General features: G+C 37.0%; 3 protein-coding genes across 4 annotated transcripts in view; 2 read left to right on the forward strand and 1 right to left on the reverse strand.

Annotated features, from left to right (window-relative positions):
• LOC139143758 (puromycin-sensitive aminopeptidase-like) overlaps window positions 1–15,787 on the forward strand; it is a 539,468-nt gene that overhangs the window by 238,425 nt on the left and 285,256 nt on the right. The gene's annotated exons all lie outside the window — the stretch shown is intronic.
• On the reverse strand, window positions 1,311–3,442 carry LOC139143744 (protein N-lysine methyltransferase METTL21A-like). The gene is made up of 3 exons (XM_070714283.1): window positions 2,944–3,442; window positions 2,393–2,516; window positions 1,311–1,712 (listed from the first exon to the last, which is right to left on the reverse strand). The coding sequence occupies exons 1-3, from the start codon at window positions 3,367–3,369 to the stop codon at window positions 1,318–1,320; spliced, it is 945 nt and encodes a 314-aa protein (XP_070570384.1). The 5' UTR covers window positions 3,370–3,442; the 3' UTR covers window positions 1,311–1,317.
• LOC139143745 (uncharacterized protein C7orf57-like) lies at window positions 3,793–14,374 on the forward strand. Of its 2 annotated transcripts, none has more exons than XM_070714285.1 (7): window positions 3,793–3,925; window positions 4,933–4,986; window positions 7,313–7,501; window positions 8,067–8,169; window positions 8,458–8,745; window positions 12,667–12,972; window positions 13,297–14,374. In XM_070714285.1, the coding sequence occupies exons 2-7, from the start codon at window positions 4,980–4,982 to the stop codon at window positions 13,394–13,396; spliced, it is 993 nt and encodes a 330-aa protein (XP_070570386.1). In that variant the 5' UTR covers window positions 3,793–3,925; window positions 4,933–4,979; the 3' UTR covers window positions 13,397–14,374. The 2 variants fall into 2 exon arrangements, with proteins under 2 accessions (XP_070570386.1, XP_070570387.1); XM_070714286.1 differs by having other exon boundaries at window positions 8,458–8,727.

Below are 15,787 nucleotides of genomic sequence, written 5' to 3' on the forward strand. Positions count from 1 at the left end.
TGCCCTGAAGAGGTTTGGCTACAAGCTGTTCACAATTTAACTACAACAATCTTTCATAATGACGTACTGGCTCTGCAAATGAACATTAACACTCCGTCTAAACCCAGGTCATATTTTTATACCAAAAAGATCCATAGCACGTCACAGTGAAGCTATAGAATGTCAATTGATAGGTTATGTCAAACATGCACAAAATTTGTCAGTTCATTCCCCGTTAGAAAATAATCAACTGAATTTTTACCATAGCATTCTTTAAATTATTTCTCAAGCTATATAAAAACTATGAAGTTTGTATTTTGCTGACTGAACACTGATTTAAACGATTGACTTTATGCAAATCTTTATATAAAAAATTGAACCCTAAATTGTTCATTGTTTGTTCTATAATATTTCCCGTCATAAGAATTCACAGATAGCCTAGAGATGTTTAAATTACACTACAGCAATATGTTTAGCCGCTAAGGTGATTACAAGTCTGTCCAATGAATGGTTTGAAATAATTGACTACATACGTTAATTTCCCGGGAGCGTAGAGAGCGCCCTCAAGCGACGGATCTTTCAGTCTAACGTTAACTTTGTCTTCCATGATTTTGTAACCTTTAGGCCCTAATGAAGATGCTGGTAGTTTAAACCTTGTTACTACAGTAATTAATGTAGACAGTTGATAAGTTGAAATTTTTAATACATCTCTTATGAGTGTTACAAGGTAGAGATTTGCATCAAAACAAAGTGATCTTTTATTTTTATAATTTAAAGGAATAAATGTTGGCCATTCATTCCTTCAAGTAACTGTTGAAAAGTGACTTTCATGAAATGAAAAAGTTTTGAGATCCAAAAGAATATTGTAAATTGGATTCAAACTCATGGCGTACGACACCAAGACACCTACCGTAGACATCACAGTCAAAACCATGATATGAATACAATCCCTTACAAAAGAGTTATTCAATAATCATGCCATGTTATTACAATTTTCTAACCGCACCCCTCCCTACACTGTAGAGTTCATGAAGCACTTGAACACATATGCTATCATACTATCATACATCACACACAAACTTTTATCAAAAGGAAATCTGAAGGACTACATTATGTGCCTATATGTTCCACTTTGATTGTGGGAATAAATGGTGTTATCTTCTATTATGTCCTATACAAGTTTCAAAATTTGGAGTTCAAGTTGATGTAATATGAATCATGGTTAACCATATCATGCATGATTACAGATTTTGATTATCATTATCAGATTCATGTTGTTCATAAAAAAATGACACTGATCTCATTCTAGATAAATACTTTTGACACACCTGTTAATTTTCAACTATCACACAACTTTATTGCTTTAAAAATTCTTACATCCCTGTCAGCGTCGTATCTAACTTCCATCACTTGAAAATACTCTTTTAAACTCTCCACAAAGTTGGAATCTTTTTCATATCTGATTTTACAACTCAACAAAATCACAGTGTCACAGTCACTGAGATGTATCAATGTCTTCAGTAGGTCGGGGAAAGTCTCCTTGATATAGATGATGTCTGCTCCGAGAACAAGGTCAAAAGGTCGTGGGTATTCCTGAAGATTCTGGCCCCAGTGGAGTTCTTGAACATGTATTCGATTGCGCAAGTGTTTCTCCGTAGTTTTGAAGTTTTCATCAACATTTTCTTGAAGCTGTCCCAGTGCCATCTTCCTGTCTGTGATGATCACGTCACCTCCTGCATTAAAGTGATGAACAAATGCATCATGGTTGTATTTTGTGGAGATGGCAATACAGAACAGAATTTATTAAACATCAAGTTTGTTACCCAACAAACTGTATTTTGTCACCAAGGAACTAGTATTCCACAATAAAGAGATCAAATTTGTGATGTAGTTGTTGCCAACTGATTCTTCTTCATTTTCCTGAAAACTGCAGGGCCGTAACTTGACCAAATTGCCAAGGGGTGGGGGGGGGCAGCACCTCCTCACCCCATCCTATCACAAACACCCAGGCTACGGCCATGAACTGACAGTTACTATAATCATGCATTCATAGGTAACCTTGCAAATTCAATCCAAACTTATCTGCACTATTTATACTCCAAATTGTTCACAATATTACCACATTCCTTGATTAGGCTTTAGTGCTTGTTGGATTTATTTGCCAACATTATTTATTTTTGATCAATACATCAACTTGATTTGAAATTGTAATGTGTTTTATGTAACAAACCCTCACATATGTGCTGAGGGGAAACTCAATGTTAGATCTCATATCATGTTTCAATAATGTCACTGTCGTTTTTGAGGTGACTTAAATCTTGGAATACCAAATGCAAACAAAATGTCATCTGTAGCACCATTGGAATTGTTCTTTTGTTCATTTGCTGTTGAAAAATACCTGTCACTAACTCACCCAACACAGCAGCTATCATCCCAACCAATCCCGTGCCAGCACCGAGTTCAATCACTCTCTGATTGGTCAGTTGTAATGAAGACTCTTTCACAGACTTCTCCAGATATTCACATAAGACTATTGCCTTCAAAGTAATCATAGTAAAATGTGCTGAAAATAAGACTGCGACAGGGAAGCATGTTTTCGTGAAATGAAATTTCATGAGTTACGGACAACTATTGGTTAAACCATAGACAGTCTACTGTCTACTGTCCTTACACTTGGGATATTGACTCAGCCAGCAAACAATTTAAAACTAACATTTAGTAAAAATATTGCAGACATCTCACAGCACAGAAAACCATGAATCTTCCCTTTCTATGAGATATAATCAGTTATTTTGACAATTTTGACAATAGTGTTTTGGGGAAGATTGAGTAACAGTACAGTGAACTTCGGTATTATGGATCACCACCTAAAGTTTACAAGATGAATGATGAACAGTATGGCATTTCACCTAGTGCTAAAACATTTGAAATAGGCTACCACTTAATATCATGAGATTCACATACCGCTTCCCACACCACTGCAGCAACTCCTAGGTTCCCCCAGTCCTGTTTGATGGAAATATGCTTTCCAGCAAAGGTGAAATTTCGACTGTTTAACTTAAACGGCGCGATTTGTGTAGGATTATATACAACTAATGCCATATTTTGTGACTCTGATGACTTCGGCGACCTTACATCATCATAAGTTCGACTCGTCTGGCAATCTACATCATCATCATGCTTTCTCTCTTGTGAAGCCATGATATCTTCACCTCCAGTCCCCACTTCCGGATTTGCAACGTTAACGTGACTGGTTTCGTAGCAGGACTCTGTCGCATCACTGCAGCAAAATACCGCAAATGTAGTCAGATCACTAACTATGAACACTATGCAGACAAGGCAGGCGTACTGCTTCATCAGCTGCAATGCTGAAGATGGCACACTGTTCATGAGCGACAACCACTCTGGCTAAGTTCAGTAGTATAAATAACGTGTTCATCGCAGATTTGTCAACCCACTTTGGTCAGTAGAGCGCCTCCAATAAGTTAATGTGCTGATCCGTTCGTTTTAGCAATTACCTTCCGGGCGAGCGAGGCAAGCGGGCAAGATAAATTTTTTCATTGACTTTGGACACAGTGATTAGGATTGTAGGGGATATACAATAACAAAAGACATTGCAATGCGTTTATTATAGTGGAAAAGAAAATTTTAAAGGCACTTCTCTGAAGCCAGTGGAACAAAGCCTATCTAGAGCGCCCGCGGCCGTCGTTTCTTTCGTTTCGTTAGGGCAAGGGTCAACATGTATGCAAATATCCCAATGCGTTTGTTGCTATGGCTCAGCACGGCGAAATCAACATAGGCTGAATACACAATAAACTTATTAGCATATCATTTCAGCCAAAACAACCGAGTAGAGAGTAGCGCTCGTTTGGTAATCTCAGGTTTTTTTTCAGAAACTTTCACTGGGCTGGTCAATTTTGAACGCAAAAATAATCCACCTACATAGGTAAGTACCTCTTTATTTCATGTTCCGACGTAATTAGCTGAAAGATGTATAATGAGGTATGTACAACGCGAATTTCTGTAGGCTCCTCAAATGAGACCGTGGTTGTCGCCATGTTTCATACTCCACTGCCTAGCCTACCGGCTACCTCTTGCACTAGTGTGTCGCTCGCCAATGTATCACATGATTTAGCCGGTTGCTGGCAGGACAGTGACCATACTTGCACGTCGATCGCCGGGCCTTAGTTGTTGGTCAAAATTGCCCGAATCATACGATTTTGTTAATTGTTAACTTATCGAGTCTTTGATGCAGACGATAGGTTGAAAATGGGTAAATTAAAGCACAGTCCCTCCACCAAAGGACTGTGATTAAAGAACCCATTTCCCGATTGAATGGAGGATTGGAGGGGAAAAAAACCCTAGTTGCCACTATGCTTACCATCCATAGCAATATAATAATATTAATGTAACGTTTATCCTCGCGTTCCGTGAACAGTGATTACGTGTAAGAAATGCAAAATCAGAAAAATACCGACACGCTAGTGCTGCCTTTATCAATTTCATGTTATCGAAAAATACCATCTTCAACTTCAAGGGCTTTACCCTCCTCACGCCTCCTCATCTATCATCACGCCACCGAATTTCTTTCTCACCGGTACATGGCAGGAATGCACATGAACAGGTTAATTGGTACCACAATTATCATTCCACAGTATTTATACTGTTAAATATGTATACAATAAAATGAAAAATTTCCAACTCTCAATTTCATTTTACATCATGCTTACTCCCTCTTGTTATTAATACCACAAATCTGTAATTTGATCTGTAATTCTGAAATTGTGAAAAGTGTTTTTCATTGTATATGCATCTTATCAACAAACATCCGGATGTACTCGTCGTGTCAGTCACAGGTATTTTTTAAAACTGATATTAGCTTTTCTATTCCTCATCCTTAGCAATAAACCCCCACACTTACTTTGATATCTCTTTTATCACTTGCCCCCTCAGATATTCAGCCCATCTCTCAGAGTTTCCTGACTTAAAGTTTTTCCAAAATGCAAGGTAAGACTTAAATTTATGATTTTTTTAAATACATTTACCACCCATTTGTTCTTTCAGAGTGGCATTATAAGTTAAATAGATCATATATTGTTATATTTTCAAAAGCAAAGTTAAGAAAACAGTGACATGTCTTCATAAAAGTCATGACATATATTTGCAGTGTTTGTGTATGAATTATTATAATGATCTGAAATTTCTGATGTTATTATTTTGCAAAAATATACAAGACATGGCAATATTATACATTCAGCTTTATCGTTGCACTGTATATTTAGAAAAATGAACCCTTAGGAAGACTTATCTGCAATGGTGAACTTTGTACATAAATGATAGATCTGATGATATCGATAAGGCAACGTTTAATTGAGTCAGATGGTTCGACAACATCTCCATGGTGGGATAAGTCATTAACTTTTGTTTTGAAAACATGATCAGTTCCCTTGTTATGAAAGTATGGCACCAATACCGCATCAAAAATATCATATCATTTATCATTTGATAAATATTAGGAATTGATGAAATTAACCCTTTCAGTCCAGTAAGGGCGACATTTTTTTATTTTTGTGTTTCTCACCTCCCGACCGACCGTAAATTTCAGCTCCGACATGAAAATAAAAAAAACTTTATTTGCGCCACCTCTGAGGCGATCATCCTAGCAACAGCACCACCATCATCAAATTGTGAGATTGCAGTGACTCAGACTGAAAGGACAGAGAGTACAGAACACTGAACTGAAAGACAAGAAATTGCAGTGACTGAATGGACAGAACATTGAACTGAAACAAATACAGTTTTTTGTTCGGTACTTTTTTTTTATTTCCACCGCACGCCCTGCCCGAGTATTCCTTTGGAGATGAGAAACAAAAAAAATAATAGGGTCACCCTAAACTTATACAATTATTCTATCAGATCTGTATTTTTCTTATTCATCAAAGGTCATGAAAAGATAATACGTTTGTCAGTATTGGTCATTGCCAGTGCATAGCCCAAAACCATTGTTCACCTATTTTTCTCCTGGAGGTTGCCATTTAATGATTTCATTTTTTTTCCTTTGAATATGTGCATGGTTCATTTTATAAAAGAACTCAAGACTCAATAAGTTTACCGTTTATAACAAAGCAAATGTCTTGTAATTCTCTCTTAAAATTCCTGTAGTTAATAAAATGGTAGGATATTTAATCGATGATCACCATATTTCTCATCAATTTCATGCTTTTTAATCAGTATAACAATGAAACCTTATGATACAGAGTGAATTAATGCCTGCAAAATATGGACACCAGCTGTTATAGTTTTCATCAAAACAGTTGCAGAGTTGATCTGTTTCCACTGATTCAGCTCATTCGTGAATAAAATGAAATACAAATTTTACACAACGGTAGTGTTGGCATCGACGCACACACGCCCTGACAATAGAGGTATATCCCTTGGATTTAAATGGTAAATATGAACAGCGAAACAAACTGAAGTTACCATGTGTTGGCCTTCAAAACAGTATTATCAAAGAGGCGCAGTAAAATGTTATACAAATTCAACACGGAGTAAGAGGTGTGCCACAAAGTCAAACAAAATTAATTAACTTCAATAGATATATCATGGGTACTTAGTTACACCGAGACATGTCCAAGTAATAAACAATATTAATGGGTTTGAGTGGCTGCGGTCCCTTCATTGACTGGACCATGGTATGCCTGGCCAGAGAAAGTGGTGAACACCAGCATTTGACTTGATTGCACAACAATTTACGACATCACAGTGGACTGTGAAGTTTTGAAAACAATAGATGAGGAAAGTAAAGTATTATACAGCTGGATGGTTTGGTATATACTGTGATTGTCAACCTAGCTTTGTGGCGGTGATCATGTCGTGACCTGCTCAATCACTATTGCAGTGCCTATGGCAAGTAGACCTTTTCAAGCACGGGAAATGACTTCAGGTGGTTCAAGGATCTTGGGAGCATGCAGATCTCGACTGATGAGAGATCATTGAAAAAAGCTACATTAGTGCCTCAATGAGCTTGGTCTTGCGCTATTAAAATAACGTGGTCTGCTTATGATTGATTGCCTGCAACACATGTGGTGCAAGATCACTTGCCATGTAAATGCAATATGTCATTCACTTTAACCTTAGAAACACAAGCATTCAAATCAATATTGCCCATCCAGTTTTACCTGACCCATTGAATAGGGTATAGCAAGTACCATTTCACCGCAGTGTGTTGTCCCGACCACACAGTCCTCATGGCAAGGTTAAACCAAAATCCACAAAGGAGGTTGCGAGAGAATTTAAAATTACTTAAAAGTTATGTTTTTTTTGCCCCCTCCAGATTGGTTTTATCATGCGCCGGCCAAAAGACATGAAGCTGAACCCGTTGAGTACCCGGCACCATCTCAGATCCCCGGACTGAGTGGGGTCATCCTTGACGACAGAGAAGATGACACCGGAACCAAACGAGGCTACTACAAAGAGACAGATTCAAAATATGTACGTCTTGCGAAACAAGGAGGTAGAAAAGGTAAGAATGATGAGATTCGAATCTAGTGATGTGACCTCTGACCCTGGCTACCTGTTGTTGAGTGTCCTAATAGACTGGATGAAAAGCTGAACACGTCCATTTTATTGTCGACTGATACTTGACCTGTAGTCATTTTGACTGTACAATGTCAACTATTTTAGCATTAATTTCAAAGTAGTTGTTTTCTTTTATAATTTCAGTTCAAAGTTTAAAAATCAGAGTATGCTAATCGACTTCAACAAAGAAAACTCAGATGCAAAATATTTGGTTGTCAAATTTCTCATTCAATTATTTCCCCTAGCAACATTGACAAATATTTTCCTGATATTCCTGTATTCATATTTATGGCGCAATCAAATAGCGTCAACTTTATTCATTGAATATTTTGTCTATAAAAGTTAGTATATTATTTAATGAAATAGTATTACTTTCAACCAAGGTGTTGGTGTTAAGTTGATCAGGACATGTTGCTAAAGTTGGTAATGATTAAATATTCCATAAAATTGCATACATATCTACATCCATTCTACAATTTTTCTCATAAATTTGTTCTCTTGATCTGTAGATTTACTCAGATTCCGCAGTCCAAAAACTTTGTCAGACGAACCAGTTCCTTATCCAAGGCCAGAATGGCTGGATTGGGACCAGAATCCAGGCCCAGATGCCGGGTAAGCTTCAATTTCTGTCACTTGGCTTTGAAAGAAGACTTTGATATTTGTATGAATGAGCTTTCATAACATTCTGTCATTATCTCTACAATTTTTGGTTCATTAAAAAAATGTTTCTGTACAGTATTTTCAGTAAATTTTGCAAAAGAAATTGGAATAACTAGAGCAACTTTGCACAATTCTGTTAAAATTAAAATCCTGTCTGTAAAACATGAGAGCTGATTGTACTGCATTCATCAATACAACTGAAATTAAATGTTCAAGTTTTAAAAATATTTTTTCATCCAGTCCAAGAAAAGTCTACCTTCCGGAATACATGGTGTACGACGAATACAAGGAAGATCCCGATGCGGCGCCGTACTTGCCACGGAGACCTCCATACTCGTTAAATGACGACGTATCAGTTTTCAAACGAGAGGGCGACAGGAAAGCCATAGATAAGACAGTGAAGTTGCCCGAGATCAGGCGACCACACAGAAGACACATCTACAAGAATGATGCCAACAGGCCAGGCGGTGTTGAGAAACCCAAAGGCAGGAGACAACCACCAGAAAACAGGTGCCGATTTCCACCGTTGTGAGTTCCAAATTTTTTATTGTTCATATATTTGCAACCGCATGTGGTAATGCATGTCAAAGCGTCCTGGGGTCAAAAGGTCAGAAAATGTACATATCTAGTTCTCAAAATCTAATCTACAGTAATCTATATGAATAGCCATACTTCTATTCTGTCTACATATTGTCTCTGTTAATTGTAGAAAAGTTCAAGTTCAAACATTTTTAAAATGCAAATAACACTTGAATGGCTGTCTGAGTAAACCTTTGCAAGGAATAAGGAAAATGATAAATGCGGAGACCTTTTTCTTCCATAAGTCATACTTTTTTTTTCCACTAAAAGTCTGAAATGAAGAGCTCTTGAGTCACAAAGTTTAAAAATGTTACTAAGTCAATCATTGATCGTATAACCTCATTTTGATTGAAGCATGACAGTATATTCATAAGGATATGACAGTCCTGTCTTGCAAGTATAGTATTTTCTTCATATTAGAATTCATAAGAAAGTGCAACAAATATAGGGAAGTTGGCTGAATTGCCTGTTTGGTTACATGCATTTTGTAAAAATTTAAATAATTGTGTGATAACATATCACCCAGTTGGCAAACTAATTTAGATTTGACACGAAAACCGAGACTTTTGAGAACTAGATCAATGTACATGTACTGTAGATAAACCCAGACTTTGACATCATGTTGACCGATGTCATTTGAATTTCCAAAATCGTTCCTCCCAACTAGTACCTCCCATCCTCATATCCAAGCTGAAAAATTCCTTTTCATCGGAGTGCAGTGTCTTGGAGTGATGGTTTTTCGTTGATTTCGCTGCTGGTTTTCAGCTATTTTGCTACAATTCATTTTACAAGGCTAAATCACCCTTGTCTCACCCAACATTTCCTGTGTAATGGAATGATCCTGACATGTTCCATGCAGGGTCATTCCATTCTTCAGGGATCTATAGGTAGACAATGCTCAATTTTCTTCAGTTATCAAATCACAACCCCCCTCAAGAAAAAAGGCCCCCATATTGACATGACCCTTACAGTGTCATTTCAAATTATTACATAGGCTATACATGGTCACAGGCTTACCACAGTTGCAGATACATGAGCAATATTTCAAAGAATGACCACAGTTCATCATGCCAGAAATCCAAGGGTATTTATAACCCTGGAATTTTGAATTCTGGACTCAAAAGAAAACTGAACTCTTACGATGAAGACAACACTTCTATTACCATGATGTAAAAAATTTCTATGTTATTTTGTCGAGATTGAATTTCAGAGGTAATTATCGCTTTTTATTCAGTGAAACAAATCTGTAAAGATATACCATCAAGACGACAGGGGACAGTCACTTTGAAAACAGCTTTACTAACTGCTGCAGTAAACATGGCCCAGAGTTGTACAACTCAGTGAAAAAATCCTTTTAACTGTGGTCATTCATTGATTAACCTTGCAGTATTAACCTAATCCTGTGGGTGACATATCTACCCCTTTTTACCTTCACAGCTTTATTTCAGTCTTATTCTATGTGTATTATACATTGCTATTGAAAAGTTCACCCATCTATACATGTGCTGAGCTACATAGCTTGTATCCATGGCAACTGGCGAATCAAAACAAGGCAGTTTGATTTCTTCTGGAGGCACGCACGGCCATATCATTACTCTTAATACATATCAGGTTGACGTATTCGGTTGAAACAATTATTACTTGCAGTGTGAAATCTTGCTTCCATGCTTTGTTGCCCACGGGACAGTTTTAACCCAGGTGGCACCCCTGTATTACAGTGTACAGACCCAGTCTTAATATCAGAAACAATAGGTTTAATCCAAGGATGACGTATTGAAAGGGTAACAGTGTTGCAGTTCTTTTTGAGCGGAAAGTGGAATATATCACCATTTACGTCTTGATATTTTGAGAACCTTAGTTGCAATGAAACGGAAAAATTTAATTAAGATGATGGATAACCAAGATTAGAAGTTGAAAACCACATCGAGATTAATATGTCAGATTGTCCAAACTACCAAGGAATGACTGGAATAACACATTAAAGGCTTGCAGATACAAACACAATCTGCCACCTCAATGACTAATACACATGTGATGAAGTTTAATAGCCCGGGCGAGAAAAATAATAGTTTCCTATATTGTTCAAAATATCTCACGAACAAAGAGTGCCGGTATGTTTTGCATGTGGAAAATAGGAGAAATAAAACAAAATTAAATTTTAAGCTGATTTTCATGATTTTTGTGAACAGGTGCGACTGATCTTGGAAGGCATAAAGTCATTCAGCAATAACAAGGGCTTAGGCAGACACAGGGTATCTTTGCAATGTCTTCAAATATTTTAGTAAATGCTCTCCTTCAAGTTATAAACAGAGAGAATTCCTAAGGAATGTTATTTTGTGCGTAATTTCTTGTGTAAACTTCGGTTGTTGTGGTAGCAACACAGATTTACAGGGCATTTTCCGTTTGACTCTCTGAAGATCCGGGTTAATGAGAACATCGTCACTTAACCGACAGAATACTTGTAAACACCTCAAATATTTTTAATCTTAGCAACCCAGTCAGGTAGCCTATGATGTAAAATGAGAGACACGTCAAAGAAAATTCCAGACAATTCTTTCAGAACATGGTGAGAAATCTGCTACATCCAGATGAACCATGTACTTACCCATTAGTACACTTTCAAAGAATTCTAAATACTCACAGACATCAGCAAATAATGAAGCAAAGTAAAAAGCAACCATGTTTTCTCAGCTAAATGTTGGATTATTTGTCCTTTTCATCGTGATTAGATGAGGAGATAGTGCCAACGTTTAGCGTGTTTGTACAGTTACACAGAGATTAATTTCTTTAAATCAAAGGTGTGTACTAACTCACTGGTACACTTTCCAGGAATTTTAAAGACTTTCAGCAGCAAATAATGAAACGAACTAAAAAGCAGGAATGTTTGTCTCCGCTAAACGTTGCAATATTTGTGTTTTCCACCCTGGTTAGATAGAGGAGATGGTAGTTTCAATAGTTTGTGTATACATTCATAGAAAGAGTACTAAAATTTCTCAAAATCAGAGGCATACAAGAATCTTGCAAAGAGGGTCATCTCACCCATCACCTCACTCTTCACTGAAACTCGCAATGTGTTCAGGGAATCTTCAATGATAGAATTAAATCTTTAGGAAAGAGTGTTAACTTAATCACCAGGGTAAACTGCTGCAGAGGGTTTACACTCCAAGACTGTTGGTAAACAATGAGCCTTTACCGGCTATGGAAATGATCTTGAACCCTTTGGTGCCTGTGCATAGTCCAAATAGATACCAAAGTGTGTAGAATCGGTTTTAAGACACAGTGAGGCTAGTCTTGAAGTCATCTGCAGTTGAAACTAACAAATGAAATATTTCCTAGATGTATCAACATATCAACATAGCTAAATCTTGAAACAGCGATAAGTTTTAAATATCTTGAAGAAACTGTGATCAAGCTCTTTCGTAGCTGTTTTGGTAGTGATCTGGCTAAAAACTCAGTTTCCGATTCATTAATGTGGCGTTGACACAAGGCTAATGCTGTGATCAAGGTTTGAACTGGTTGTTGATGCAATGTAATGCACTGTAGCAGAGTGTAACACATCAGCTCTCAGTATATTCTAACTTAGAGGTGCAGTATTTTCTCACACCTATTACCATGCCTGCTAGATATGTAATGTTCTATACTGTTCCTCAAGAAGAAATACATGAAGACCTACTTAGCAAATAAAATGCCTTTGTGCCAGTCCTATCTGAATCACACATTTTGGAATCACTTTCTTGCGGCAAAGAATTCTTTGCGAATTAATGTTGGTTTAGCTCAAGTCCATTATGTCCATTGGTAACAGGGTCAAAATGAACACGTCCCTTCTTAATGCTGACAAAAAATCTTCATGTTGTTGTTTATTTTATGCAGACCGCAAGTGAACGAAGGCGAGCCGATCGTATTTGGTAAACTACTCAGTATGGGCTACCAACAGGAATGGATGAACGAGAGGGAGAGATACTACACCACACAGAGGAGCCAGATGGATCAAAAAGCCAAACTGATGCAGAACACCGACAAGACGAGATCGGAATATCAAGACATCTTTGGGAAACCCTTGGACGGACAACAAGGCTCACAGAAACCACACAGACGGCCAGTTGCCAGGACAATGGAAAGGGCTGAACGGGACCACCAACAGATGACTGAAGAGGAAAAATTGTTTAAACTCAGCAAGTGAGTAGACTTAAAATTGTCACCGATTTTAAACAATTATGGTATTTATTATCCAAAGCAAAAACATATTCATATATTCATGTCCATTATATATATATACCGGTATATATATGTGTGTGTGTGTGTGTGTGTGTGTGTGCGTGTGTGTGCGTGTGTGTAGAGAGAGAGAGAGATGTATACCTAGTATATGTATGCAGGTATATGTACATGTACTTATAATATATATGTATTATGTATTACAATGGTTGCATGCATTGTTCGCTTATTTTTGTAAACAAGACAAAAATTAACAATTTTTCCTTCCAATTTCATTTTCTTGCATAGATTTGAAAAAGTTCCAGCCAAAGTGGACAGCAATCGACCCAAGAGAGAAAGTGCTCACAAGACCCATATACCTACCCAACAAGTGGAGCTGTATGCTTGAAAGAGCTATGAAACGGACTTCAGCTTTCAGCTTGTATAAAATACCCTCTCCGTCCAAATCCATGTATACCAGATTCCATGGTTATGCAATACAGATCGTTGCAATCATCCCTGTGTTTTGTGTAATGGTGTCTTCCCATTTCTCAAAAAACTGGAATAGTCTATTCTGTACGAGGGTAGGTAGGGGTATGAAAAGAGACTGAAGGGCGTGATCACCTGTAAATTGCATTTTATTGTATATTGCATCGCAATATCATCACACAGGTGGTGTCTGTATATATAGTCAAACAAAAGGTGACCCAACTGTCTCTCACGTTTCTCTCAATTTACAGGTTTTTATCGACGGGTTTGACAAGTTCAAGTTGCTGTGATGTTTCCTCACACAAGTACAGTAAACTGAACAACAAAGTGTTTCAAGTTTGCATTCATGGCGTTCATACATGTATGCACAAATATAAAAAATATAATCTTATTCTGAATTTGAATCTAATCCAATTGACTTGACCTTGTGTGACCCCATGACCTGGCCTTTTGTGACCCCATTACTGGGCTTGTGTGTGATTCTAACAGCTTGTCGAAAATTAATAATTGTGTAATATACATCTCATTGATATAAACAGTGACAATAATTGTTTTTCAGCATTAGAGTCCGAGTAATATGACCAGGTCTCAACAAGACACTGACAATATTAAAAAAACTGTAAATTGTGAAATCCCTATGTACAGTTACCTTATCATACATAGAGTCAATTATTTTAATAAATTTACAATTTTTATAATGTTCTATCAGTTCCTGTGAGTAGATATTAAAAGTTAAATTTCTAGTGAGTTTCGGAGTAAACATTTTTAGGGGGAGGGTAATTGCGTAGCACATTTTGTAATCACACAATTTAGTAGAATATTACTTTGTAATTACAATAATTAATTTGTACATATTGTACCAGTTGTTGGCGTCATTAAAGTCTTTTATTCAAACACACTTTTCTTTCTCTTTGTCGTATTTGATATTTGAAATTATGGTGTTTTCAATCGGGTTCAAACACACAATCTATGGTAACAGTCACCTAGCAGAGAAGCAACAGACAGAACCGCTCAGCCAAATCCCCACTCTCAAAAAGAAGTGGTTCAGTAACCAAACTAAGGTGGTACATTCTTCTGACTATGACCCCTCCACACGTTGTAGTGTTCAGCAGCACTCACACTCGTACACACACTATCACACATCTCACACAAACTTTATTAAAGCAATAAATACATCGCTTTAGTCAGTAACATTATCACAGAAGCTTTAAGAAATATGGTGGGTGGAAAGAGCGCCGATCAGTCCAATCATATATTCAGATTTAGATTTCAAAGGTGTTGCTTTTTCAACAGAACTGTGCAACAAGAATTTTCAGTCGTAAGACCAAACAATGAAAACAGCGTTATGGCACATACGACTTTGAATACCGCATTAGCGTCACATCTTTGTGGGGGTAGATTAACATTTTACTTTATGCAAATGATGACTGATTCCTTGTAAAAATGGCTTGTGTTGGCCGTCTTTGGATTCAAAATTACTACTGTGTGATCAAACAGAGCAAATGAAGACAAGATGAATTGTTAAGATGTACACGTGGTCTCTGGTTAATTTACAGCAGTTCACACAAAATTTCAATTCACTGCACGTCTAACACGTAACACTATCAAATTTCATTACAACCAATTTGCTTTCTACAAAGAAAGTTACGCCCTCTGTGGTGAAACACGGTGAAAAGGTCATGTGAAGGAATTTGTGCTGGTTCCTTGAACAAACAAAATACAGTCCAGACTGTAAGAAGAGTGTGGAAGGATGTCTATTCTTCATAGAGAGTTTTGTTTTTCATGGCAAACATCTGTGAAAACAAGATTAGGTAAATTTGAAAGTCAGAAAAATAATTTACCTCCATGTACTGTCCAAATAATGCAGGTTTTACTTGACCAGCCAATCTTTCAGATGCAACAATAAAACAGCTTCAGAGGTGAATAGATTGGTCAAAGCTATATATTAAAAATATATTTGCCAGTTGGGTGGCTCTAAAGTAATGTTTACAAGTGCAAGATAAAATGGGATGAGAATCGCCACCACTGGCATTCTATTGAAGATCATGGACAACATCATGTCAGTGTTGTTGTCCATGATGGAGAATGAAATCCTGGACTAATTAGCCATTTCTACGCTTTATGAGACAAGTAAAACTTATGCAGATTGATTGGTTAGTATGCTCTGATAGTTACAACAGAGTTTGAAAAAATCTCACAACCACACCCTTCTAGAATTATTAGAATTATTTCTTGAAATAACAGCCAGCCTCACAAACCTTTTTATTCTTTTACATTAAGTTTTATTCTCTTACTGAACAATGTACTATGC

The sequence above is a fragment of the Ptychodera flava genome, chromosome 11 (assembly GCF_041260155.1).
Source record: "Ptychodera flava strain L36383 chromosome 11, AS_Pfla_20210202, whole genome shotgun sequence".
Classification (NCBI taxonomy): domain Eukaryota; kingdom Metazoa; phylum Hemichordata; class Enteropneusta; family Ptychoderidae; genus Ptychodera; species Ptychodera flava.

Coding starts and splice junctions, on each gene's coding strand:
- LOC139143744 (XM_070714283.1), bottom strand. CDS start 3,369: ATGAACAGTGTGCCATCTTCAGCATTGCAGCTGATGAAGCAGTACGCC. Junction 2,517..2,943: donor CTGCAGTGGTGTGGGAAGCG/GTATGTGAATCT, acceptor ATTACTTTGAAG/GCAATAGTCTTATGTGAATA. Junction 1,713..2,392: donor GATGATAGCTGCTGTGTTGG/GTGAGTTAGTGA, acceptor ACTTTAATGCAG/GAGGTGACGTGATCATCACA.
- LOC139143745 (XM_070714285.1), top strand. Junction 8,746..12,666: donor AGGTGCCGATTTCCACCGTT/GTGAGTTCCAAA, acceptor TATTTTATGCAG/ACCGCAAGTGAACGAAGGCG. Junction 12,973..13,296: donor AAATTGTTTAAACTCAGCAA/GTGAGTAGACTT, acceptor TTTCTTGCATAG/ATTTGAAAAAGTTCCAGCCA.